Raw genomic sequence first — 26,001 nt, 5'->3', positions numbered from 1 at the left:
AAAAGGCTAAATTACATCCCTGACAGATAAACACACTCCCTCCTTCTGTCTCACTCACTTTCATTCACACACACACACACACACACACACACACACACAAGAAGCTAGACTAGACTAAGAGGGAAATATTTATATGAAGCAGTCCCCTGCGACACCCCGACTCACTGACTCGCACAACATCCCCAGGAATAATCAATTCATACACACCCGAAGCCTCTGTGATTAGTTTTAATAAGCTTTTTTTCTTTGTCTCACTCACACACACACACACACATACACTGGAATCCCAATATTCAAACAGCACGGTCAGGACAAAAGACTCTTAGGGGCGTGCAGGTCTGATCCAAAGCTACCACTGATTGACAGACAAAGTGGGTTGAGTTAAATGACGGTGCAGCTAAAAATTACAATCCATTTTTCACAAGAATTATCAAAATCACAGCACGCTGACGGGGGCTCGCCTTCCCCCGTCACCTCTCTTAACCTCGACCATTAGTGGGAAAAGCAGCCGAACTAAGCCAAAAATCAGCATCTAGGGGCAACTTCAGCGAGAGTGCACTTCAGAAAAGCAATCAACCATTTAGGAGTTATCTTCCTGCTGAAGAAGGTCTTGATCTGCGTCGACAGCGGGGAGGAGGAGGAGGATTCTGTATGTTGAGCAGCGAGTCTAGCGGCGTGTATCCACAGCAACCAAATCCGACAAATCCACTCGCTCAGAGTTTGCTCTTGACAGTGGCCTCTGTGGGAGCTGGGAGAGAAGAAAAAAAAAAAACACATGAAGCTTTTAAAAGAGAAAAATCTGAGAGAAAATACGTCGGCCATGCAGCGGTTAATTGTGTTTTGGCTTTTGGTGCGTCTCTGGTTGCTGCAGAGGGATCTGTTAGCGAGGATTAGTCACTTTCTGTCCAACACGGCTACTGACACACTCGAAACGTGCAAACACACGCGCACACGCGCCGCACACACAACCGGTGCGGTGCGTGCCAGGTGTTGGAGACACATAAGGTTTATAGTGGAGACTTGGAGGCCTGCCTGCCTGCAGCAGCTCTGTCACACAGACAGACAGTTCCGGTCCATCTACCAGCCAAGCACCGCTACTGCTCGCTCACTGCTGCTACAAAATCTGCTGCACATCCATTAGAGGGGAAAGACACCAAGAGCTAGCGCAGGTTTCTTAAAGGGACACACCTGCATTTTTTTGGGGAAAATAACCTCTCCGGTCCACCTGCCCCATGTGAAGATGTGGAGCACCAATTCCGTGCCTCAGGCATAAAGTCGGTGCTGTGTCACAGTTTGACGCTGCAACGCGCTGAGTGGACTCTACAGGTTTCCCTCATTTCAAAAGCAAGGAAAGAGGCCTTCTTTCAGCTGGAGAGCTGCATGGTTACTCATGGTTCATGGTGCAAAGGTAAAGTTGGAACTGCAGTCTCACACGGAAAACTGGTAAAGTAGATTTATAATCTGGCATATCAGAATAAAATTGATAACAATCTTCTTGGTGCACATGTTTGATTGATGAAGAGCTTATTTGCCAAAATGTCAATGTATTTCTTTGACTGTTTAAAATCTATCCAAACATAATTTCCCCTTAAATTTATCTGTAACCCTATAATCTCCACCTTTTCCTCTTGATTTGCTTCAAAGGTAAGAAAAACAACATCATCTGACTATATCCAGTTCCAGGTAATTCTCATGCATATTGTTTATTTGCTATCTCTTGGTGGTATTGAGCTAAAAAATGCATATTGACTCTATATGAAATATTCAAACCTTGAAAGGCATTTCCCTGTTGGCCAGCTTTGAATATTTACTGCTATTGGAAACCTTGGAAACTCTCCTTCCTGTTAAAATGGAGCACAGCGGAATTGAGCAAAGCCCGGTTACGCTACTTGCTTTTTAACATCTACAAGCACACACACACATGGACAGGCTGTAAAGTTGAAATTAAAGTGCCAAAGTTGTCATCGTAGCCAGCTTTTCAGTGTGTGCTGAGAATGAAGAACATGAGAACATGAGTTATCCCACTTTCCTAATGTGTGTGGATTGACCTAAATCAGAATCACTGAGATAAAATTAAGATTTTGACCAAATTAGCCCCAATTAGCAGTCCTGCACAATTTATGGAGGTGAGAATCCTGTATGACTGCTTCTTCTCAGCAACTTTCTCACTGTTTGGCTAGGACAGCAACTTTCTGCTAAGTGGCATGAAAGAAAGAAATCTGTTAGAGATGCTGGAAGAGTCAGAGTCTCAATCACTTTCTCCCTGCTCCTCGTGACATTAGTACAGACCTCCCTTTCAAAGCGTTTCGGAGGAGAGAGGTGAGCTTGATTTATAGCACTGGTAAAACAAGACATTAGAGGTTAAGGCTCCAGTTGTAATAGCAATGCTTAATTTGAATAATTGAGTGAATGACTGATCATGCTTAGAAGCCCAGACTGCTTGGCATTATAACACTATCAATCACAAGCATAATCAGAACAAATGGTCATGTCACAACTGTAGCCTGCATAAATTTGAAGTATTTACAAAACTTTTACTTAAGCAGACAGGTCAATTTACAGTGACAGCAAACTTGCCTTTTAATGCGTTTTGAAAAGGAGGTGAGGAGACAGGACACACAGACTGAAAGGGGAACCTTGGAATTTAGAAATTTGTTCCATTAGTATTTAAACCACGCACTTGCCACATTGGGAAGAGAAATGTTTCTACAATTTTTCTTAAGCAACTTTAAAAATTGTATACTGGCTTGAGGCTAGCGGTGCCCATTATTTTCAGTGAGGAACGCTAAGAATGCTAAAAAGCCATTTTTCACTTAACTGTGGAGCCAAAGCAGACAATTTATCCCCAAAACATGACAAGCGCTGGGTGAAGAAAATGGCAAATGTCAATGTTTCCCTTTATGAATAGATCATTTAGATTTGACCAGTCTCACAAACATCACAGAAGGGTTAAAACTACCCAGCTACAAACAGACTAGGCTGACGTGTTCCTGCGGCGATGCAAACTACACCCAGTGACACACTGCGCTGGTTACCTGAGCTTCAATAGGTTGCTGTCATTGGTCAGCAGGCTAAAGGGGCGGGCACAGGGATGAAGGGAAAACACAGATGATTGGCTAAGAGATATCCAAGTCCTTGAAATGCCAACCTGCCAACACCGACTTATGAAAATAAGGGAGATTTTCCACCACAACCCAACACACACACACACACACACACACACACACACATACTGACATCCCTTACTCCTCACGGTAGCCTATTGGTCTCTCCTGGGTTACTTGTAGCACTATTATGTCTTTTTGTGGCTGGGCTGACCTTTTTATATTTGGATCATAACATAACAGAAAGCCACATTATATGCTGAATATCTTCTAAGCCCTAATTGTGTCCTCAAGCTGGTTATCTGGTTCATACTTCACATTATATACTGACTTTGCATCTTACAAAATGGATAGGTAAATGCATGTTAATAAATTCAACAGAAATGGAAACTGAGGGCAAAGTGAGAAAGAGAGCTGTCTCATGATCAGCGGTGCAGTAAATCCACAGTAACAGACAGCTTTCCTTTGTAGATCACATCTTGGTGCTTATTCTGCTCTTTTAGAGCTTGTCCTAAATTATAGTGGAGCTACAACATAATTTACCCAACATATATGCTACGCATTTTGTAACCCCATATCACTCCTTGCATTTAATGCAGCGCCTTAACTCAGCAGTCCAAATGACTGCTGCAAAGACACCCATTATCAATCAATGAGATTTGTACTGGAATAAAGTAGATTAATGTGAGGAACGAAATCAAGGGTGCCAAGCAGGAGAAAGAATCAAAATAAGAGCGACACCCAGCAAAAACAGTACTGTTGCTACGGAGGAGGCTGTGTCAAGAAATACAATAACTGCGCGGCATATATAAGAGTATCCCATCACTCAGTGTGTGTGTGTGTGTGTGTGTGCATGCTTTTGTGTAAGTAAATGGAATAATGTATTTGGCACAGTACACATGTTTCAAGCCACTGTGTGTGGTTGTGTGTATAAACGTATAGTGTATAATGTATTGCATGTGGTCTGTATGTTATTCCATCACTGTATGTTGGTGTGTGTGTGCAGGGTGGGGGGTATATGTGTTTTGTGTAATTACAGTGTGTACACATGTAACTAAAACTGAGCTGAACTGAACTGACACCACTGTATATAGGCATAAGTGTGTGTGCGTGTGTGTGTGTGTGTGTATACTCACCGCCAGGGAAGTAGAGCGGGAGGGTCTTCAGATACAGCTCCTTATCCATCGGCAAGAACACGCAGAAAATGACTCTGTCCAACTGATACACACACACACACACACACACACACACACACACACACACAAACACACAAAAAACGACCTTTATTACAAGCATATGCAATAATAGTGAATTGAAAAATAGCAGGGGGGAACAATGTAACAGTGTGTGACATTGAGGGCCACTATGAGGCAGCGATATCTGGAGAATGCAGCGATCAGTCCATCACTCCCCTATTAGCTCCCTAATATGATCACTCCACAACACAGAGCTTATTACACTGAAAGATAGGGGCCTAGTGCTGCAGACGGCTGGAGAAACTGTGTGTGTGTGTGTGTGTGTGTGTGTGTGAAAGAAAGAAAGAAACAAGGTGAGAGAGAAGAAAGCTCCCGTGTATGTCTCTAAGCAGTTCTAGGTGTGTGTGAGAGTGCATGTGTGTGTATGTTAGAGAAATTTCTGTGTTTTTGGGTATGTCCCTGAGCCTTTCACTGTGTGTGTGTGTGTGTTTTGTTTGGAACAAGGCCCTCGGTCCCCTCATTACTGTGTGAGCTGCACTGTTCAGCTCAGTCCAGACTCATGGCACTTTAGTGAGCTCTACCCACCACACACACACACACACACACACACACACACACACACACACACACAGCACACAAATACAAAGCCATAAACATAATGGCTTTCTAGTAATATTAAGACACTGACCGAGTAAGTGCAGCTGTTTTACGATGGCAAACAATCTTTATGCTCTGTACTTTTTCCCTTGCAGTCTATAACACTTACAGTATCTTCTGTATCTACACTTACACTGCATTGCATGTAATGCTGAAAGCTAGCTGCATAAAGGCTGCATCCAGGGAGAGGCTGTACTGCGTCTTCTTATTTCCCAGACTTTGACGTATCAAACATCATTACCAGCCCCCGTCCCGCGGTTTCAGCTAATGCCTCTACCAAGGTTTCGATTTCTCATTTTTGGGTGAAGCAGTGCAATTTATAGCCCGACGGTTTCCATCAGTTCCTGCTCGGTGTGGGAGTTTTAGTCTCATCGCTTTCAAGGATGGTGATTTCACCAGCCTGCTCGCCCGCGGCCCATATTTTTCAGTCCTGGCTCGTGCACAATTACCCTCGCTCGCCAGAATCCGAGCGGAGGCTAATATGGAAGATATGGAAATGTGCGGTAAGTAACTACATCCTCTGGGCGAGGGGCTCGAAATGTCTGTGTTCCACTCGCGGTCGCCTTCGCTCGCACCATTTTGCAGCCCCCCTACTCAAATTAAAGCAAACGCTTACTAGGAGGAGATGCAAAATGGCCTCTGGAAAGCGGTAGCAGCGGGGAGCTCGTTTTGACACTGTTGCACCAGAGACCCTGGAGATGCTAAAGCTAACAGTAACATCAAGCGGACGTAATTGGCTCTCTCAGAACTGCAGGTCTTTTAGGGAAAAGTCGTCTCAGTAAACACTCTCTTCTCAAATAGAAAACCGGTTCGTTTATTTCTGCCGTCTTGTATGGTTCACTTTGTAATCAGTGACCTGTCGTCAAGGAGATATCAGCAGACTGTTATCTCATTAAGTCCCTTTAATAGGCCTATTAATAAACATTTGTGTAACAGAATTGCTGTATAGTTCATTTTAAATTGTCACTAGTTTTCTCAAAAACGTCTGGTAGTCTATGAATGTAATTTGTGTCACAATTACAATTTGAAATGTATCGATGGCCTTAAGTACCGCTTGATTTATTAGTTTCCTCGTAGCACTCTGTAACTTTGTTTTGAAATGTGCTGTGTAAATTAATATTTTTTTTTTATTGTTAGACTTGAATGGAATGGAATGTTGGCACATTGCCTCGTGCCCTGAACCAGTTTTCTTAATGCGGCTGCAATTTTGCAATTTTCAATTTCATTTTCTTTTCACAGCAGCAATACCCAGAACAAACATTCATGAACAACACATGAAAACACACTGTAAAAAAAAAAAAATTTCAGGGGTTCAATGAAACAATTAACCCAATTTCGTTTAACGCGCATTTTTACTTCTTACATATGCGCGCCATCTCATTTGCTCGCAGTGAAATCATTTTCTTGAAAACACACAGCGGAACTATTTGTGGGGAGCATCAGGATGGAAATGGACGCCTTGTTGGTTTGGATCTCTTTCCAGCTTTTAAGGGCCGTTGACTGGTCCTCCACAGCACCATATACTGTATAATGTTAAGTGGTGAGATCAGTGGAGCTGACGGCATCAGTTGACTGGTATTGCTACAGAGACTCTGGAGACGCCAATGCTAACAATAACATCGTCAACACTCTCTCTGGGAGGTGATACAGCACGGTAGTTAGGGAGAGGATGAGGAGAGAGAGAGAGAGAGAGAGAGAGAGAGACAGACAGACAGAAAGAAAGGAAGAAGGAATGAAAGAAAGCCAAGTATGAAAGGTACAAAAGGACAGTAGGACCAAAAAAGAGACACAGAAAGAAAGACAGCGTGAAAGAGAGAGTGGGAGGCGGTTAAAGAGGCGGAGGCGGAGGAGGAGGAGGAGGAGGAGGAGGAGGAGGAGGAGGAGGAGGAGATTGTCGGCCATGCAAACGACTGATTGGAAAGTTTCCTCTTTGTTCCAATCTCAACTCCCATCACCCCCCCGCTCCCCTCCGTCCCTTCCCTCCCCTCCAGTCATCTATTCCATCATTTTGTCTTTTCTCGGCTCGCCGTTTCTCCGGAGAGAAAGCGTATGTGTGCGCGCGCGTGTGTGTGCGTGTGTGTGTGCGTGTGTGTGTGTTTGTGTTAGTCGGCTTTAGTCCCGCAAGGAGCCAATTAAAACGCAGACTTGGCCATGAGCGTGTGAGCCAGAACTTGTGTGTGTGTGTGTGTGTGTGTGTGTGTGTGTGTGTGTCGGTGTGCACGTCGTCTCTATACACCCTTCTCCTTGCTCTCACCAGAAAACAAAAACAACAGCTGTGAAAGGAAGAATACCTAGAGGAAATGGTAGGGAAAAATTGCCAATCATGCAGACGCAAACACAAATACACACACACACACACACACACACACACACACACTTGCACACACACGCACCTTGTCATGATGTTCATCCAGATATTCCCTCACAGTTGCTAACGCCTCGTGCACGGCCTGCTCAGGTGGGTATCCTACACACACACACACACACACACAGGGCGTCAAAAAAATATACACACAATTTGCAGGAACAGGTGCAGTGACAGATCTGTGTTTGGGTTAGGTCGCTGTCTGCACTGGGGTTCTTTTTTTTCTTTTTCCTCCCAGACAGGTATCTGTTCTTCTTTCCACTGTACTAACGCTCTGACGCTGTTCTGTTTTCTCGCGGCGCGCTCGCTCTGCTTCCCGCTCCCTCTCATCTTGACATGCCTGTTCCAGTGCGGTACAGAAACAACACACTTGTTGGTTTTACGGCAAAGAGGCAGATGGTGGAAAACGAGCGCGGCGCTTCTTCTTGCATTTCGGCTCGGTGGCGGAGGCCTTTTCCTGACGCTGGAAAAATGATCCGAAACAAATACACACTGGGTGATTATGGGCTTTTTATTCTTTTGCCGCTTCCAAGCTGAATTCCGTTCAAAAGCAACTAGACGGACGCTTCCTCCAGGCCGCCGAATTGCTACGAAAAGCGGGCGCGGTTAATGTAACGATTCACACCCTGAAATAATGCTGCGATTTATAATTTACTCCTCCACTCCGCCCATCCAAACGCTCTAAGAGGAAAGACTAGAGACAGAGGGAGTGGAAGGAACAGGCACGGGGGAGGAAGACGTCGATAATGCACCGAGTCGATTACAGTTTTCGCCCTTTTTCCTCTCTCTAGCAACGGGAGCAAAGTGTCAAAACCCGCCCCTCCCGCCCCAAACCTGCCCCACCCCCCCACCCCCTGCCCGGAGGGGAGTGTTACAGCACTGTGCTTAACTCTCTCTCCTGCCAGCGCGACGCGGGGATTACACTCCATCTGACACCATCTCTGGCCTAATCTATCTTAATCTTCCGGTCCTAATCCGAGGCCTTAATCTGAGAGCCACCTCTGGGCTGGGGGAGATAATGGCGGCGAGCGGCGCGGAGTGGCCCCACGCTCGAGTGCGGCTGATACTGGAAACAAATAGGCGCGTGGCGGAAAGCACGCACAGCATGTGCAGCATGTGTACACAGACGCTGACATATTGTTGCTGTCAGATGAAAACAGATCTCTAGAAATAAACAAGCAAAAAAAAAATAAATAGAAAAAAAATCAACTCTATGGATTTGAAAACCCTAGTTATTTTCAGATTGAAGACTGAAAATATTCGACTATTATTATTATTAGACTTGAAGACTATTAATTATTCACAAATGATTTGGATGGGTTTCATGGTGTCGAAGGTCATGGCTGCTCTACTCAAACATTTGAAGTAAAACCATGAAAATCATGGAAAACCGGAGATAAAAGGTTTTCATCCAATGGCAGGGCCTGTGTGCAAGTGTACACACACACACACACACACACACACACACACACACACACACACACACACACATCATTCACCAGAAGCAAAACGGCAGTTATTTGTTCTTATTTGTTCTGGGTGTTAGGAGGACACACACACACACACACACACACACACACGCACAAACACAGACACTGACCGTAGATTCCAGTGGAGATGCAAGGGAAAGCCTGCAGAGTTAAGATGACAAACAAATGGTTACAATCTGTTGCTGATCACATAACAGCCTGCTTCCTCCTGCCTCGTCTCTCTCTCTCTCACCCCGATGCACAGAAATCCATCTCCTCCTCCTGATTGTTTCTGCGGCGTTCTCTCGGCCTGCGAATCTAAATCTCGCGTCTCCTCCGCTCTCCTTATTTCCCTCCCCGGCTTCTGTTAGACTGTTTAAAGGCCAAAGTTTCAATCATCCTTCACTGGCGCGTCTCCTTTAGGTCCCGAGCCCAGAATAAAGGGCCTTTTCTTTTTCCTATGCCATACCTACATTATTAAACACTATACAGCGGCAGGGAGGTACTAGTAATTTAGAAGGTGGGTAAGCTATGACCTCCAGCTGGTGATCAACATATATTTTCACAAAACAGCATTCATTTATGCTTTCTAGACCATATTCTCATATCTAACATCAGTTTGATAATACTTGCTACAACATAAACTATGAATTTAAGTCGTCAAGATTTATGTTGGACTATAAAAAGTAGGTAAACACTATTCCACAAATAAAAAACTGAGTTTAGGTGGGTGTACCCTCCACTACATCCCTGGTGGTAACACTTTGCAATAATAGTATTACACTTTCAGTATTAATTAAATCAGAATCATTACCCAGAAACTATATCCAACCTCCATCCCCCGATTTGTTTTTGTTGTCCTCTCTATTGAATGAAAGTTGAGTGAAAGCTGAATTTCTCCTGCTGGAATATTCCCACTACTATGAATTTATTGACCAAAAAGACAACAAGAACATTGGACATGAACACTATTTGCTTTTCCTGATCATTCACAGGAGAGGAAACTGAGTTATCCTGATTTTTGGAGGTAAGAGAAGAGTTCGGGGGTGTAACAGAGAAGTAATAAACAAATGCTGTAACAAATGACTGCTGTAATATGGCTTTTGAATTGACTTCTGAATATTTCTTTAGACGCGTTCATCCTAGCCTCCGTATCACTGTGTTTTTGCACCTCTGACTTTTTTTGTGTTCGTGTTCCTTTTGATATTTTTCTTTGCTCCAACACCTTGTTCAGCTGTGAAGCCTCCTGCCTGGTGTGCTCCATAAAACCTCCTTACAGCTCAGAGTTACCACTCCTCCCTCCAGCTCCCCTCTCCTCCCTCCTTCCATCTCACTCTCTCTCTCTCTCTCCGCTCTCTCTCTGCAGAACACTCCTGTCGTGATGACTTTTCTCCTCGCCTCACCTCTCTCCGTTACAAGCAAACATCTTTTCTCTTTTTCTTTCTTTTTCTACCTTCCGTCCTCTCTGTCTGCCTTCCCTCTTTGCTTTCTTTTTTCCTGTCTGGCTTCTTTCCTTCCTTCCTCCTTCCCTTCATTTCTTCCTGTCTTTCTTTCTTCCTCCTTCCAGTATTCTGCACTCCTTCGCTCTCTCCTGTCTTACTTCTTTCCTTATCTCTAAGTTCCCTCTCTTCCTCCTCCTCCTCTCCCCCGTTATCCCCTCGATCCCCTCCCTCCGGTCTCACCACGGAGCGCGCGGCATTGTGGGAAGCGGCGGCCGTCTCCAGGCTGTTCCTGTAGCACGACCTCAGAGCTGCCCTCTCCTCTTCTCCCACGCCTCCCATGGCTATCGGCCCCACCGTGTGGATCACATCTGCAGAGAGAGAGAGAAAGAGAGAGAGAGAGAGAGAGAGAGATGAAGCAGAGGGAGAAGGAGAGAGAGAAACAACTGACAGAAAACTGAGGAAAATCACTGACAATGTATAGACTCAGGGGACAAAAGCTGGACATGGAAGCAGACCTGGCAACCCAGGGAGGCCCGACAGAATCTCACTTCTTACAACACTGAGAGATATGAAGACATAAGACTGACTTACTGTTACTAAAATAAGTAAAATACACCCCGAGTTTAACAATATTCCCAGTCTTCAAAAAGTTCCATATTTTTAAGATGACACTTTAATGATCCATGTGAGGGAAGTGAGCCGTTGCAGCAGCAAATAGTAGCAGGGCACAGCAAAGAAACATATAATATTAAAGGTCCCATATTCTCCACTTTCCAGTGTTTTATTTTGTGTCTTGAGGTCCATTAAAAACCGTTGTGTGGTGTCATGTACTAAAAACACTCTCAATCCATTTTTACACGTTCATTTTCCAGCATCTCTCTGAGCCTTGCCAAGAACAGGCTTTTTCTGTCGCTGTGCCTTTAAGGCTCATTAATATTAACGACCCTCTGTTCTGATTGGCTAACCATTTCAAGAGTGAAACGTGAGACACCGTGGCCCGGCAGCTACAGGTAGGGAAAACTCTCTGGTTAATAAACAACGACAACCACTCAACCGCTTTGAAAAAAACACTTTGCTAGTCTATTATTTCTTACAAAAATGATAATGAGCGAACCTTTGTGACGCCACAAAGTTATGGAAGTCCAAACGGCTCGTTTAGAGGCTCGCTTCTCTAATATGGATTGTGTGGATTTAGTTGGCGACCGTGCGTTTTGATACTTTCACCATGTTTAGATAGCACATCCAACTCCTTTATAATCAGAGAGGCAAGGGAAATGACGTTTTACACGATACGGGACTGAAGCGAGGGTCATATTAACACACTCAACCAACAGTTTAGACACTAGAACATCTTACTGTAGGTAGAAATGCATGAATGAAAGCATGAAAGGTATGGATTACAGCGCTATGTGGTGACAATAGTCAGTAGTTGAAAAATGTGACACACATCAAAGGAAACGGACAACAATGCCGAATGAAAAAATAACACTGTAAATAGCTAATCTGTTCTTATTGGATTATTATTGTTCAATAGTGAATGTCATTCATTTGGTCGCCTTCTGCTTTGATGATGTATGGAAGCCCTGTCTGATGCCAGTAAAGCACCCACTGAATTGGACTGAGTTCAAGGCACCCCTGTACCTCACATCTCCGCTGTTGTTTAAATCCCGTAAGAGAGGCTTTGTGGTTACATCACCAGTCTCCTAGCAACCACAGCTGGCGCAATCATGGAGGCCCAGTGGCGTCGTGGCTGTGTGCAAATAACGGCTAAGTATGTAACGACAGGTAAGAAAAAGATTGTTGTGGTGTGGATGCAAGTCAATTCATTATGAAGTCAATAGTCTGATCAGGAAGATTTGTTTCCATATTTAGGCTACTGTGACACAGGAAGCCTCGGGTCCTGTAGTCTCTACACCAGGTGCGTTCAGCCGTGTGCCACAGGGCTGAGAGTCTGCAGGTTTTCATTCCAGCCAAACACTACAGCAGGTGATTTCACTGATTAGCACACCTTCAACCAGAGGGGAGGAACTAATCAGTGAAATCACCTGCTGGAGTGTTTGGCTGGAATGAAAACCGGCACACACTCGGCCTCCGTGGCACATGGCTGAATGCCCCTGCTCTACAGGAAAGCACTCAAAGTTCTGGACTGAGAAGAGTCAGCCTATTAACCTGAACAAACAGCTGGTTCCTGCTGTTGTTAGCTCGCTAACTAGCCAGCAGCCAAAGTTTGCAGAGCAGCTGACATTAATGCTGACATGCAACTACTAGCTACTGCTAATGCTAGCTGCTACTAGCCACGTTAGCTCAGGGATAGACGATGTGCCATGGAGGCGGGGTCTGCAGACTTCCATTCCAATCAAACACTACAGCAGGTGATTTCACTGATTAGTTCCCCCTCTGGTTGCAGGTATGTTAATCAGTGAAATCACCTGCTGTAGTGTTTGGCTGGAACAAAAACCTGCAGATTCCTTTCATGGCACACAGTTGCCTATCCCGTCATTAGCAAGTGTGCAAATCAGATGTGTTAACAATAGGACAGTGATTGTTGTACACAACTATGGTTTAGCTAGCTAACAAGCTGATTATGTAAACACAAAATCAACCAGATGTATCGGAAGAGAAATGATCGGTTCCCAGTCAAAACAGAGCAGAAATTATCTATTCCATACTCGTAAGACAAAGATTACAGTGCTGATTTGTATTGTGTGTTTTCTTTGTCAATTTCATGAATGTTGTTTGTTCCCGGGTCTCTCCGGATGAAGCGATCTCAATGAGACTACTTGATTAAATAAAGGCTAAATGAACTGAAGTGAATGGAAGGGAGAGGAGAGAAAGGCAGAAGGAAAGAGAGTGGGAGGAGAGTGAGAGAGAGAGAAGAGAGATGGAGGAGAGAGAGAGAGAGAGAGACAGAGGCAGCGAGTGAGAGAAAGGAGAAGAGAGTGAGGGGAACAGAGGCAGAGAGAGTGTGGGAGAACAGAGGAGGAAAAAAGGAAAAAGCTCAGAAAACAAAGCGAGTGAAGAACAGAGAGAGAGAGAGAGAGAGAGAGAGAGAGAGAGAGAGAGAGAGAGAGAGAGAGAGAGAGAGAGAGAGAGGGGGGGGGGGGGGGGGAGATGGAGGAGCCGTGGTTTGCCAGCCTCTATACACCTACACCGACACCACCACACGTTCTGATGAGGCTCAGCGTGTTGCTCTCAGCGTGAATCCCAGCGCGGCGGTCAGGCTCGGCCAGCCTGCTGCCACCACACACACACACACACACACACTTCAAAAAATATCCATTACAACAAGACAAGACATCTATTTAGTATGGAGTTTTCATTTTTTTCCTTCAAACGAGTGCCTTTGGGGAGAGATAATTCTACTTGTTTCAAATGCAAATGAACTGAATCAAGTGGCGTGATCGGCTTTATTGTGTCTTTCTTCAAGATATCGACACTTGTTTCTAGAAAGTTCCTGAAACAAGTGAAACTGCAGTGGGACCAAGTGGAATCGTCTCACCCTCACTGGCTGAATGTCCCACTTGTTTTTAAGAAAAATTTGATTTAGGACTGAACGACTTGTTAAGATGGACAATTGTTTGCAGGGCACAAACACACCCATGTACATGCACACACACACACACACACACACACACACACACACACATACACACAAAGAGCGCTCCATCACAGACAGTTAACAAGCCCCGGCCTCCATTGCCTCCACAGCACAGAAAACGGCGCAGAAGAAGCAGCTCTTTAATCCAACCCCCTCGGGATTGGAGGCCATTAGGCAGAAAGATGTAACAGTATTTGGACTATTTGAAATATGATCTTCGTATCGTATTGCAAAAAACAAGAAATTCAGAAGGAAAGCGTGCAGCGTGTTCGCACGTGCGCTTCCCGGTGCTCTGCGCGGCCTCGTTCGCCGTTTCAAAGCGTTTCGGTTGCATCCATCGACAAGGAAATCCGTCCGGCTAACCACAATCAATGGAACATATTTTGGCAGCGGTGCAGGGTTTGCTCATTACGCCCGGGCGGTATAGAAGTTGGAAAATCTCAGGTAGTTGTAAAAAATATTCGAATGTGTTCTTGATAACAAAGGGCTTGTGATACGAGGCCAATAGAGGAAAACCCTTTGATTTAAACTGACTCGAATCACAGCTCCGATCTAAAGCCGTTTTGTGTTAATCCTTCTGGGCGCTGCTGGAAACGTTTTGATACTGACACCATGTAATTCAATTTTTATACTGCTTTTAAAACAATACTTTTCTCGACACCTTTCTTTGTTCTATGAATTATGTAAATTATTGTAATTCACCATGCCAATTACTTCTCTAAATACAACACCACATGTCCGTGAACCTGCAGAAAATTGATTTTCATACAAGAAAAAAAAATCAGCACAGCACCTAGAGGTATTCATCAAAGAGGGGCATTTTTTCTACTTAACACCGGAAAGTTATAATAAGTACGTGGTTTAATTCCACCGACTGGAAATACAGTCCAGCCTCCTTAATCCAAAGCGCCCAGGAAGGGAAGTCGTTCCAATCAGTGAAATGTTCCAATGACTGAAACGCATGGAAATTCCAGGGTAAATCTGCTGAGCGGGAGGTTTCGAGGCAGCGGGGTCAGCCGTCCCATTAGCCTACAGCATTGTTGTGGAGATTGATGATGGGGGCTGGAACTCATTTGGCTGAGATGTTGTGGGATACAACATCTGCAGGTGGGGGAGAAGTGGAGTTCAGGTGAGTCTGGGTCTGGGTCTGGGTCCATACAGAAAATGATCAGTCTGAACGAACCCCTTCCAACTGAAGACATCAAAAGAACCGTTCGTTTGAATTTTCAATAAGGTGATCTGACGAGGTGTACGTTCACATGCAGCAAAGCATGAAATCAGATTTTTTTTTTCAGTCTTTTTGGACATGCATAGTTGAATATTCCTGCGTTCTAGCGTACCGAGCATGGGTCGTGTGCTGCGCTGTGCACAATATTTGCGTTTCTGCTGTTCTTTTGACTTAAGCAGCAGTCTCAGCAGAATATACTCCTCCTGCAATCATTAAACAGGAGAAGGAAGAAGAGGAGCTTTACTGCAATGGCAACTTATCAAAAACTATAAGCGTGATGCCTCTACTCCCCCCCCCCCCCGCCCCACCCCTCCCCCTCAAGACCACAAGTGTGTGGATGAAAGTCTACAGCAGAGACTGGTGGGAGACGGTTGTGCTTACAGTCGAGTTTACGGGTCTGGACTGGAGGAAAAGTTTCGGAATGATGTGGCAGTCCTTCATGAAATAATGAAGGGGAATGCGGTCCCGGAGGAGGCGACAGTACAGCTCACCTGTCTGAGTGGACAAACCTACACGGAAAGAATATCATGTATTCCAATCAAAGAAAGAAGTCTGTTTATGCGTTGACATGGTTATTAGACACTAATATTCTCCTACTGAACAGATTATCAAAGGTTTATGCTTTCATATTGAATGAAATCCCATCCCCAATCCCGGATATTTTGCACAATCCACACCTCAATCTTAAACATCCTTCCCTAACTCGTCTGCTTCTCTTTATCTACATCTCCTCCTTTATGATTGGTATAGATTTAATAAGTGAAATCCATCAGGGATATTGGCTTTTACCTGGATTCACCTCATCGGTGTGCTTCATAAAAACAGTGTCCCTAACATTCAGCGGATGATGCATTTTCATTTCGAGTAGGCTATTATTGTGATCATTAGTGCAATATTAGGTTGTGTAAACCCAGAGATGAGGGTAGATGTGTGTGTGTGTGTGTGTGTGTGTGTGTGTGAGTGTGTGTGTGGAGGGGACTTCTGGCTGGGATGCCAGAAGTTGCTAATGATCCTTCTGGAGGTGTCATGGGGCTAATTCAATCAAACATCTGCGATCTGTGATGGGACGGTCCCACTTGATAACCCTGATGACCTACTCTTCTTCTCAGTTCTTCTTCTATTGATTCCAAACAAACCGGAAACGTAAAACGCATCACAGGCGTTTATTTATATGAATATACATATGTGCAGATTATTACTTTAAATAGCACAAGAGACAGTTACATCAGAGCGTGTGGTAAAATGACTCAAATTGGTAAAATGACTCAAAAGACGAACGTACACATTCGCACATACGCTTAATTAACCTGGATGGTCAAATTTGCAGTCAAGCATAAAGGGAAAAGATGATGTGCAATTAACACAGTACATATGTACAAAAATAGAGTAGAATTAATTGAATAGAATGTGGCATTGTCACATATTTGTTGGCAATGCCCATGTCTATAATTAGTGTTTGTCTGTGTATTGAGTAATTGTCTATGTGGACATGTGTGTGTTTACTCCACTCAGTCTGAACTAGTTCAATAGTCAAGTAGTCCAGTGTGTGTGTGTGTGTGCTCTCGAAAAGTCATTCAGCCATGCCAATGCATCAGCTGAGCACTCTGTGGTGGCCAGGTTCACAACTCGGTCGTGTGTGTGTGTGTGTGTGTGTGTGTGTGTATATATGCGAGTGTGTGTGTATGTGTGTGTAGTCCTGGTTAAGTTCAACAGTGGGTCACTTGGTGGTCATTCATCTGCATGTCATCTGCTAAATGTCACTGCTACCCTGCTTTCCAATACAGACACACACACACACACACACACACACACACACAGACACGCACGCACACACACACACACACACACACACACACACACACACACACACACACACACACACACACTTTCTCCTAAAATTGAATTGCAATCTATAATTTCTATGGCCATTTTTCTCATTGCTAAACAAATCTGTTTTTCTGCCTTTCCCCCCCCCACCAATGCTTTTCAATGTTGTTCCCTCTCCACACTTTCTCTCTCTCTCTCTTTCTCTCTCATTCTTTAACTCCAAATCTCTCCCTCCTGTTCTTCATCCCTCCTCTGCTTCCCCCCGCCCTCCATCCCTTCCCTCTTTGCTTTCCATCCATCCTCCCTCTCACTCCTTCTGTCTTTGTTTCACTTTGCCACCACCCACCTCCCTCCCTCCCTCTCCCTTTCCGTCCTCCCACCATCACCTCCTCTCCCTCCCTCCCTCCCTCTGTTACCATTACCTCATTCAGCCTCCTCTCTCCTTCCCTTGCGTTCTACCTCTCCTCCCTCCCCTCTCTCCCTTCTCCTCTTCCTCCTCCCTCCCTCCTTTTCCATTACCTCTGATCCATCTCTTAATCTCCTCTCCGTCCGTCCCTTCCTCCCTTCCCCTCCCTCCCTCCTTTTTCATTACCCCCCCATCCCTCTCTCCTTCCTCCTCTCGCCACCCCATTCGTCCCTCCCTCTCTCTCTCCCTCCTCTCCCCCCCTCCTCCTCTCTCTCCGTCACCTGAGGCAGACAGTTCTGTCAGGAGTCGGCCTTATTTACCGCCTCTCTCCGCTCCTGTTTACATTATCGATCGGCAGGGTTGCTTTAGTTCCACCATACATCAACAACCGTCACCCCCCCCCTCCCCACCCCAACTTCAGCGTTACGCCATGCTGCTGCTGGCCCACATTACCATGAGAGAGAGAGAGAGAGAGAGAGAGAGAGAGAGAGAGAGAGAGCAGAGGGGTTGTTGGACAGGGAGATGTAGAGCTAGCGGACCATGTTAGGATGTGTGAGGGATTTATGGGTGAAAGGGAGAGTGTGTTGGAGAGACTTGCAGAGTGTGTTATGGCAAGAGTGTGTGTGTATGTGTGTGTGTGTGTGTGTGTGTGTGTGTGTGTGAGAGAGAGAGAAGGACAGTGTTAAAGTGAGAAAGTGAGTGTGTGTGTGACGAGTGAGAGCGACAGAGTGAGCAAGTGTGAGGACTTTGGCCCCGAAAATATAAGAAAGCGATGCTATTCAACTAGTTGATTTAGTTTGTCATTACAGCTGAAACACCTGATTCACTAAACACTGCTGAAAAGCCAAAATATCCCCTCATCCCATTCACAATTCAGCGGTTTTGAATATTCTTTGTCATTGAATATAACTGAACATTATTTGGTATTACCTCAAACAAACTTTGAATATTAATTGCCATGTTTAATTAAAATGCACCGGGTGGAGAGTGGCATGTGAGGAAAGAGGGAAATCAACACATTTTAACAAAATGGTGATCTGTAGCAGGTCAGAGATCTGAATAGCTTTGATGAACATTCAAACATTTAAAAGTTCCATTCAAATGCCATCAAATAGTGAGTGAAAGAGTCAGTCTGGGGAGCGTGTATTAAAGGATCATTCCGGCCACAGTGAATGCTGAGCCCATTTTCCAGCGTGCCCTCTCTCCCTTCTTAAAATTAATTTTAATTTTTACATGCTAGTATCAGAGAATTAGTTATCATGTGACCTCTATCTGCCATTTGCTTTCATTCAACTCCAAATGATGTCAAAACCAAATTTCTGAGATGGCAAACTAGGTGTAGTCACATAATCCATGGAGGAGATGTGTGTGTCTACAACATGTTGTTAGGCCTCACCTAAAGCATTAAAACATACATACATAGTTCCTATGCAAATACATTTGAACATTTTTGAATTAACGCGCACATTCAGAAAGCTCTCATTGGACAATCACCCAAAATTCTCACCAAGATCTTTGCTTACACTTTTATGTTTACATCAGAAGTCCCGCCTTCTCACCGCCTCATTTTAAGCGTCTGTCTTTCCACCTGAAAGTAGTTCCTTTTTATGCTTTGACATGCAGACGCACAAATCAGTCAGACTTAATGTAATGATAATATATGGCTAGTCTCTTATCCTTTACAAGACCTGTTTTAAAATGTGGAAAATATAGGTCAAATGTAGGACATCTATGAAATCCCTCTAGCTGCAGGTTTCCACAAAACAACACAGGAATTTAAAAAGAATGAGAGAGAGCTCTCTGGAAAATGAGCTTAACATTCACCATGGCAGGAATTACCCTCTAAGGATTTTCTATTCTTACCAGATGACATTAAGATACTCTCAGAAAAAGATACTGCTATATTTATTTAAAAAATCTATTTGCAAAAACAAGAATAAACAAACTGAACGACATATAATGAAATTAAAGTAAAGACAAAACCAACATAAACAGGGAAGGACGGAAAAAAAAGAAACACAGGAAGGAGAAAAACACGATAAATTTCACTTAAGTGCGCTTCAAACTATATGCATCGCACGGCTGATTTGCCATGCACGTTTACGCCGTTAAAAGGCAGAGAGAGAGTGTGTGTGTGTGTGTGTGTGAGAGAGTGTGTCCCTGCCTGTTCTCTCTCATAAGTGGGCGTCACGCTGGCATGAGCCTTAAGGGAACTTGACTGGGTGCCATCCGGTGACACCCGCCCCTGCCTCGCCTTTGTCCGCCGTTCAGGCTTTTTCTCCTGCTTATTGTCATCGCTCCTCTTTTGGCTCCATCCCTCTCTTCCCTCTCTTCCCTCTCCTCCCTCCTGGCCTCTCGCCATTCTTACCTGGGAGGCCACGAGTCGCTGCACCCGCTTTTCATACTCAACGCCCGTCCATCTATCCTCTCCCCTCCCCTCTCTTTCTCTCTCTCTCCTCTCTCTTTTCTCATACCTCCATCTGCCCCTCGCCTTTCTTTATCTCCTTTTTAAAGTCCTTTGGAGCGGGAGGGGGGTGCGGGGGGGGGGCAGGAAAAGGCTAGCTGGCCCTTTGGGTGCCAGGCCTCAGTTCGTGCTCAGCCAAGCGGACACAGCTCTTAAACCCAGGCCCGGGCTCTGGCACAAAAGGAGGGCTCAGGCCTGGTAAGGCCCCTTCGGCTCTCTCTATCTCTTTCCACCTTTTCTCGGAAAAAAAGAAAGAGGGGCCAGTTACTCTGAACAGGCGGACAAGAGCGGGCAGAGCGGACGGGAAGCGGGGAGCGAGATGCCGATGCTAAAAGGAGCGGACGTAATTCTCTTCAAGCGGAGAAGACATTCTTTCACTCCCTCGCTCTCTGACTCTCTCTTTCCCTGAGCCAAGCAACACTCTGGCTTCTTTCTTTTTTTTTTTTTTTGATCCCTTTCCTCCTTTAAGGCGAATGAATTAACTGAATGAATTAACACCAGGGCCGCCGCCACCATCATCATCATCATCCTCCTCATCAGCGGCAGCAGCTTTGACGAAGCTTTTTTAACACCTTCAAGGATCGCACTGCTGACACCGAAGCAGGAAGCAGAGAAGATGTCGACAACCTTGTCAAAAAAAAAAAAAAAAAAAAAGGGAAGAAGAAGTAAAAAAAAAAAAAACCTCCCCAACTAGCAAGGTATCACAGTCTGTGTGCTACAGTCTTTAGCCCACAGCCCTGTCAAGTCTCTTGGCACTACTAAAGAAACCTTACTGCTGATGATGACAGGAACAGAGGAGGAAGAGGGAGGAGGAGAGATGGGGAGGGAGAGGAGGGGGGGGGGGGGGTGTCTAGGAGGATGGGAGAGAGCTATTGGGGAGAAAGGGAGTAGAAAGAGTAGGAGGAGGGGGGGAAAATGAGGTGTAGGAGGGAGGGAGGGGGAAGAAGAAGAGGAGAGGATGAGGAGATAGAAAGACTGCGATGGACAGAGACGTCGTGTCTTAAAAGAAAGAGATAGGGAAGAGAGAGAGAGAGAGAGAGGGTGACGGGCGAAGCGGAGAGAAGGAGGTCTAGGAGGAGAGGATGAGGGGGAGTCGGGGAGAGGCAGCAGTGAGGATTTTAATTAGCGGTAATTGGCCACCGAGGGAACGGAAACCGAGAGAGAGAGAGAGAGAGGGATGGAGAGAAGAGAGGGAAGCATAACCGCCAGTTTTTGACAGAGTGATATCTCTCGCTTTGTACCTCTCCATCTCCTTTGGCGCTCCTTCTATCTGGGCCCTTCGGTCTCCATCTTGTCCTCCCTCCCGTCTCTCTAGTCGGCACCTCCAACTCCTTTGCTCCCTCCCTCCCCCTACAGTATCCTTCACTCCATCTTTTCCCCCTTTGTAGACAGCAAATATACAGCATATAGTGTATGCAGAGTGCTGGAGTCATATGTGCAATTATGCTCAAAAGTTTTGCACAAAGTCAGTGTTACAAAATCAGTTTAAAGTTATTTGGGATTTTTTTGATAGAGATCTAAAATAAAATGTATAAATTTATGTACAGACATGCAGTTAAAATGCAGGAAAAGTGTAGCGTGCAAAAGTATACAGTTTTGGGATAAACAGTGTCACAGGCAAATATTTGTTCCACATTTTGTATCATATGTTTCTTAGGATTCATATTTAGCTTGCAGTGATATGTTTAGTTTTCTCAAACATTACATGAAAAACCTCCTCTTGGCTCATTTTAAATAGGTATTTTCCATTCAAAATTGTTCTAATTCAGCATTTTTTACACCAAAGCTAGCAATTATCAGACCAATAACTCCAATACATTTCAGAGGATTTCTAGTGTGTAGATGCACTTGCATTCAGAACACATAATGTACTTCCTTTACGGATGGCAATGGAGTCGAGTTCCTGGGGTTCTGAAGAAGAAAAACGGAACAGTGTGACGAAACATGCTTAAAAACAAGAGTGCAATAACTTTCAGAGTGACTGCTGTTACGCCACTATTGGTATGATATGATATGGTATTGGTACGCCACTATACCAGTGGCGTACCAATGGTACGACACTTAAGCTGGCAGATGTCACACACCGGTCAATGGCATTCGGCATGCTCTCTACCACCAGCCCATCCCCAACACGCATATTCAAATAAGATACGCCTTGTTGACTTCCGGTGTGATTTAACGACAGGTGAAGCCGCAAGCATTTGTATTTTTCCTGCTATTTTTATGAGCCGTGTTGTGCTTTTACTGTCCTGATGCACCTGAAATGGAGAAGTTAATGTTGAAGTAGCCTAGTGCCACTGAAGTGTTGACAGAAGCCAATTATTGTTGTGGCATGCCGACTATAGGGGTGGAGAAGTGGTACCTGCCAGTGGAATAAGAGCGGCATGCCAGTGCTCACTTTCCCATCTCGGCCCTGCTGAACTTTAAGCATGACTGTACAGTTGTCTGTTGTGCTGTATGTACTTGCATTGCCCCCTTTGCACTGTATCTGTGGTCTTGTTACTGTTGTCAGTTCATTGCTGCTGTGAAATTGAAAGCTGTCGTTTACCTGTTGAACAAAGTGATTATGATTCTGACCACATGCTGTCAGCCTCTCTCTCTCTCTCTCTCTATCTCTAGCTCCCTGCCCCCCCTCTCCCTCCCCTGTGTGTCTTGGCGTTGTATCTTATTGTTTTCGGCGGGGGAACGAGGGCCGGCTGGGGAACGGGTTAGCAGGGTAACTGCTGTGTGTATCGGTACACAGGTGGGCTCTGGGGCGCCGGGTTGTCAGGCCAACGGACCCGTTCCACGCTCCCCTGTCTGGCAACCGCAAAACACACACACACACACACATACACACATGTGCACAGAATACATACACCTTGCAACCAACAACATCTTGCTAACAAGTGAGCAATACACAAATGTTCTGCACACACACACACACACATGCACACATACACATGCACACACACACACATATTAATCTCAAACCATTCCACTCCTAATCAAGTGCTCATTTAGCTCATGCGCTCCAAAGTGGCCAGATTGCTGATTGGACTGCCTTTAAGTTTTGGTTAATATGTGAATTTAGGCAGCGCATGCTTGAAATTTTCCAGCTGTCATTTGTCAACATCCCTAAATTGCGTGCGACTCTCGCTAAACAACAACGCTGCTGTGCCATGCGCTCGGGGTGTTGCTAGGTTACAGTGCTGGGATGCTGCTGGCTAAGTGGCTGAGGGATCATCGACGGACACTTTGCATGGAGGGCTGACAGCAGGTCCTCTGGACCATTTGGCAACTAGCGAGTCAGACGCTCTTGAAATCCCACATCTGGTGGCAAGCCCATACAAATCAAGATCAAAGTGCTGGCTTTGAGATTGGACCGCTCTCTCTCCCTCACACCATTCTGCCTCTCCCTTGTCGCGTTCATTTCCATTTCTCTGCCTTTCCTACTGCATCATTCTGCTTTAAAACAGTCCTCTAGCCGCTTTGTCATTCCTCCTTTGCTTTCGCTCTGTCATTTCTGTCTCGCCTTTCTCTCGCTCCCTCCCGCTGAGAGGTAATCAAGCCCTGTTGTGAGTGTTTAAGTATCGGAGCAGACGCATGTTGAATTATTCTCGGGACTTAATATTTTGTCTGGGAGGAGAGTGCCTGTTTCCATGCCACATGCTGGGCAGTGGCCACACACGCATGACTGCAGGGTGCACACACACACACACACACAGTCAGTCAGTGAGTCAGTCAGAAAGACAGACAGTCAGTCACCCAGATCTCATGCTGACAGACAGTTACAGGTAAGGCAGTGATAGGAGCTGACAGGGAACCCATACACACACACACCTACACACACACATATGCACATATATAACTATACATACATATCTATATACAGTACCATATGTGTTTATACAGTAGTTAATACACATGTGGACAAATTCACGCATACAAATAAACACACATCAGGAGACACACAGTGACAAGCGACACAACACACACACACACACACACACACACACACACACACACACACACACACACGTGCATGTCACGGCTAACATCCTCAAAGTTAAACAAGTGAACCAACAAAGCAGAACAGACAATGTAAGAACAACTCATCTCCTCCTAATTCCCTCCTGTCTTCAGCTCCCTCACATCCCTCCCTCCCTCCCTCTCCCACCCCCTCTTGTTTTATTTCTTTCTCCTTATCCATCTCTTCCTCTCTACTCGGGCTCTCCGTCGTGCCTCGAGCCTGCCTTTATCATCGTCTCTCGCTTTCTTTCTCTCTCCCACTGTGAACTTAAACTCTCAGTGGCACCATAAGCTGATATCACACAGTCTCAGTGTTCTTTAATCTCTCTCGCACACGCAGACACACACACACACGCGTACACACACACGCACCTGGGTGGTCATTATAATGTACAGCGCTTGGCTAGTGCATTATTGCGGTATGTATTAGTGTCACGCTGCGTGCATGCCAACACAGTGTCAGGCAGTATCATGATTACTGCTTGAAGGAGATCAGAGCCAAAGAGGAGGGAGGGAGGGAGAGAGAGAGAGAGAGAGAGAGAGAGAGAGAGAGAGAGAGAGAGGGAGAGACAGAGGTAGAAAATGTGAGTGCATATGGCTTCAGAAATCATTAAATGTTGCACCGTATGCTAAACTGCACAAGACGAGTCATATTGTTTGTATAACTGATTCAAAGACTTTTACGACGGATCTCTCAAGGTCTCGTCCAATCAGATTCAAGGTCTTATAATAAAAGCATTTACGAACGCTTTCATTTAGGACAAACACAGGGCTTTGTTGACAACGACAAATTGAGACAGTCAGATTATTTTTAAAGTGGTAATCCTCGAGATCCTTGTGCTGTTGTTTTTTCTTTTTTATTATTTTGTCTCCGTCTTTGTTGCTCAGCGCTCACTGCTGTGGTGTTTCTGCACTGCTCTTCCCACACATCACCTGTCAATCAAACGGTGTGTCCAGTACTGTGACATTATATCTAAACCCTGGTCATGATCTTTGACCTTTGCGTTGTTTGTGTAGGGCATAGTAGAAAGACCAAGATAAATGAAAAATAAATGGCTGCTTTGATGCAGCGCAGGTCAGAACAATGCCACAGCACTGATGTTCTCCACAGAGTTAGTCACATGTTGCAGGAGATGCAGGCAGAGCTGATTTTTTTTTTTTTTTTTTCCTGATGTGAAACACCTCAGAAAAGCTTTTCCTGCCATGTTGAATCTTCAGTTTCGTCACGTTATGCACACTGCAACGGAGTGCCAGTTAATAATTGAGTGCCATTTACTTTGCTATAAATGCAAAGGAGGGAGTGACATTATTATGGATACCAAGATGAGATGAGTTCAAATGCGGTGAGTTCAAATCCGGCTGAAAAGGAAAAAACGTGGGTTGCGCTGAAGGGAGATATGACTCAAACGTGATTCACACACACACACACACACACACACACAAGGTACTCACACTTTGCAGGGAGGCCGTAGCCGCAGGTGATCTTAGCCTGTCCAGTCTCACAGCCATGGAGGGAGGCACACTCCTTCTTTAGCTTGGGACCTGCAGCGCGGTGGATAGCTCCGTCCACTGGAGAGGAGAGGAGAGGAAAATCAAACAATTGGCCTATTTACTACTCCAGTAAGAACCATCTTCTGCGGCTTTTGGCCAACGCTAACTTTTCACTCAAGACGCTGCTTTTTTGCTATTAATATATCGAAGCAACTGTCTGTCTATCTGCCTGTCTGTCACTTTAATGGATTTTAGGGCTACCGCCTTAGTTGATTAGTTGATTTAATCTGTTATTAAGGACTCAACTGACTTTGACTTTTTGGTCAATTAGGCTTTATTAATTACATTTTCATAAATTTCCATAATATTCAGAAATGTCTATCTGTCTTTGATCAACACCACATGTAAAGAGTGTGACTGTGTTCATTTCCAGGAGGGCAATGGTGTGGGAAAAGCAATTTTACAGACATGCCAATTACAGCTGCAGTCAGAATCTTTGAACCCCTTGTGGTTAGACAAATTTCCTACAAAAAACAGGGTAATATTTATAAACATTTTGGTCTCAACAGCTTTATTATTATAGTTCTCAACATTATAGATCAAATACAGTCTCACTTAAATTCAACAACATGCTTTAAACCATGAAAAAACAGACAATAATAGAGGCATATTATAGGCATCCCACCGAGCAGCAGATTCTGAGCCACAGTATGCAAGCGCAATTAACCAGGAGGAGCTCACTG

The 26,001-nt window shown here is 44.9% G+C and overlaps 1 protein-coding gene across 3 annotated transcripts in view; it reads right to left on the bottom strand.

Moving 5' to 3' along the window:
- Window positions 1-214: 214 nt before the first annotated feature.
- macrod1 (mono-ADP ribosylhydrolase 1) overlaps window positions 215-26,001 on the bottom strand; it is an 87,780-nt gene continuing 61,993 nt past the window's right edge. Inside the window, exons 5-11 of one of the 3 annotated variants that reach the window (XM_078289092.1) lie at window positions 25,220-25,336; window positions 10,474-10,601; window positions 8,923-8,953; window positions 7,351-7,424; window positions 4,241-4,322; window positions 1,771-1,841; window positions 1,397-1,440 (exon numbers count right to left, since the gene is read on the bottom strand). In XM_078289092.1, coding sequence (XP_078145218.1) covers window positions 1,429-1,440; window positions 1,771-1,841; window positions 4,241-4,322; window positions 7,351-7,424; window positions 8,923-8,953; window positions 10,474-10,601; window positions 25,220-25,336 — 515 coding nt within the window. In that variant the 3' untranslated portion in view covers window positions 1,397-1,428. Of the gene's footprint in view, window positions 749-1,396; window positions 1,441-1,770; window positions 1,842-3,035; window positions 3,072-4,240; window positions 4,323-7,350; window positions 7,425-8,922; window positions 8,954-10,473; window positions 10,602-25,219; window positions 25,337-26,001 lie in introns of those variants that run through there. The other 2 variants (XM_071927143.2, XM_078289093.1) reach the window with 2 other exon arrangements.

Source organism: Centroberyx gerrardi, chromosome 16 (genome assembly GCF_048128805.1).
Source record: "Centroberyx gerrardi isolate f3 chromosome 16, fCenGer3.hap1.cur.20231027, whole genome shotgun sequence".
In the NCBI taxonomy this organism is placed as follows: domain Eukaryota; kingdom Metazoa; phylum Chordata; class Actinopteri; order Beryciformes; family Berycidae; genus Centroberyx; species Centroberyx gerrardi.
The sequence above is the reverse complement of the archived record's forward strand: the minus strand, read 5'-3'. Positions and strand labels throughout refer to the sequence as shown.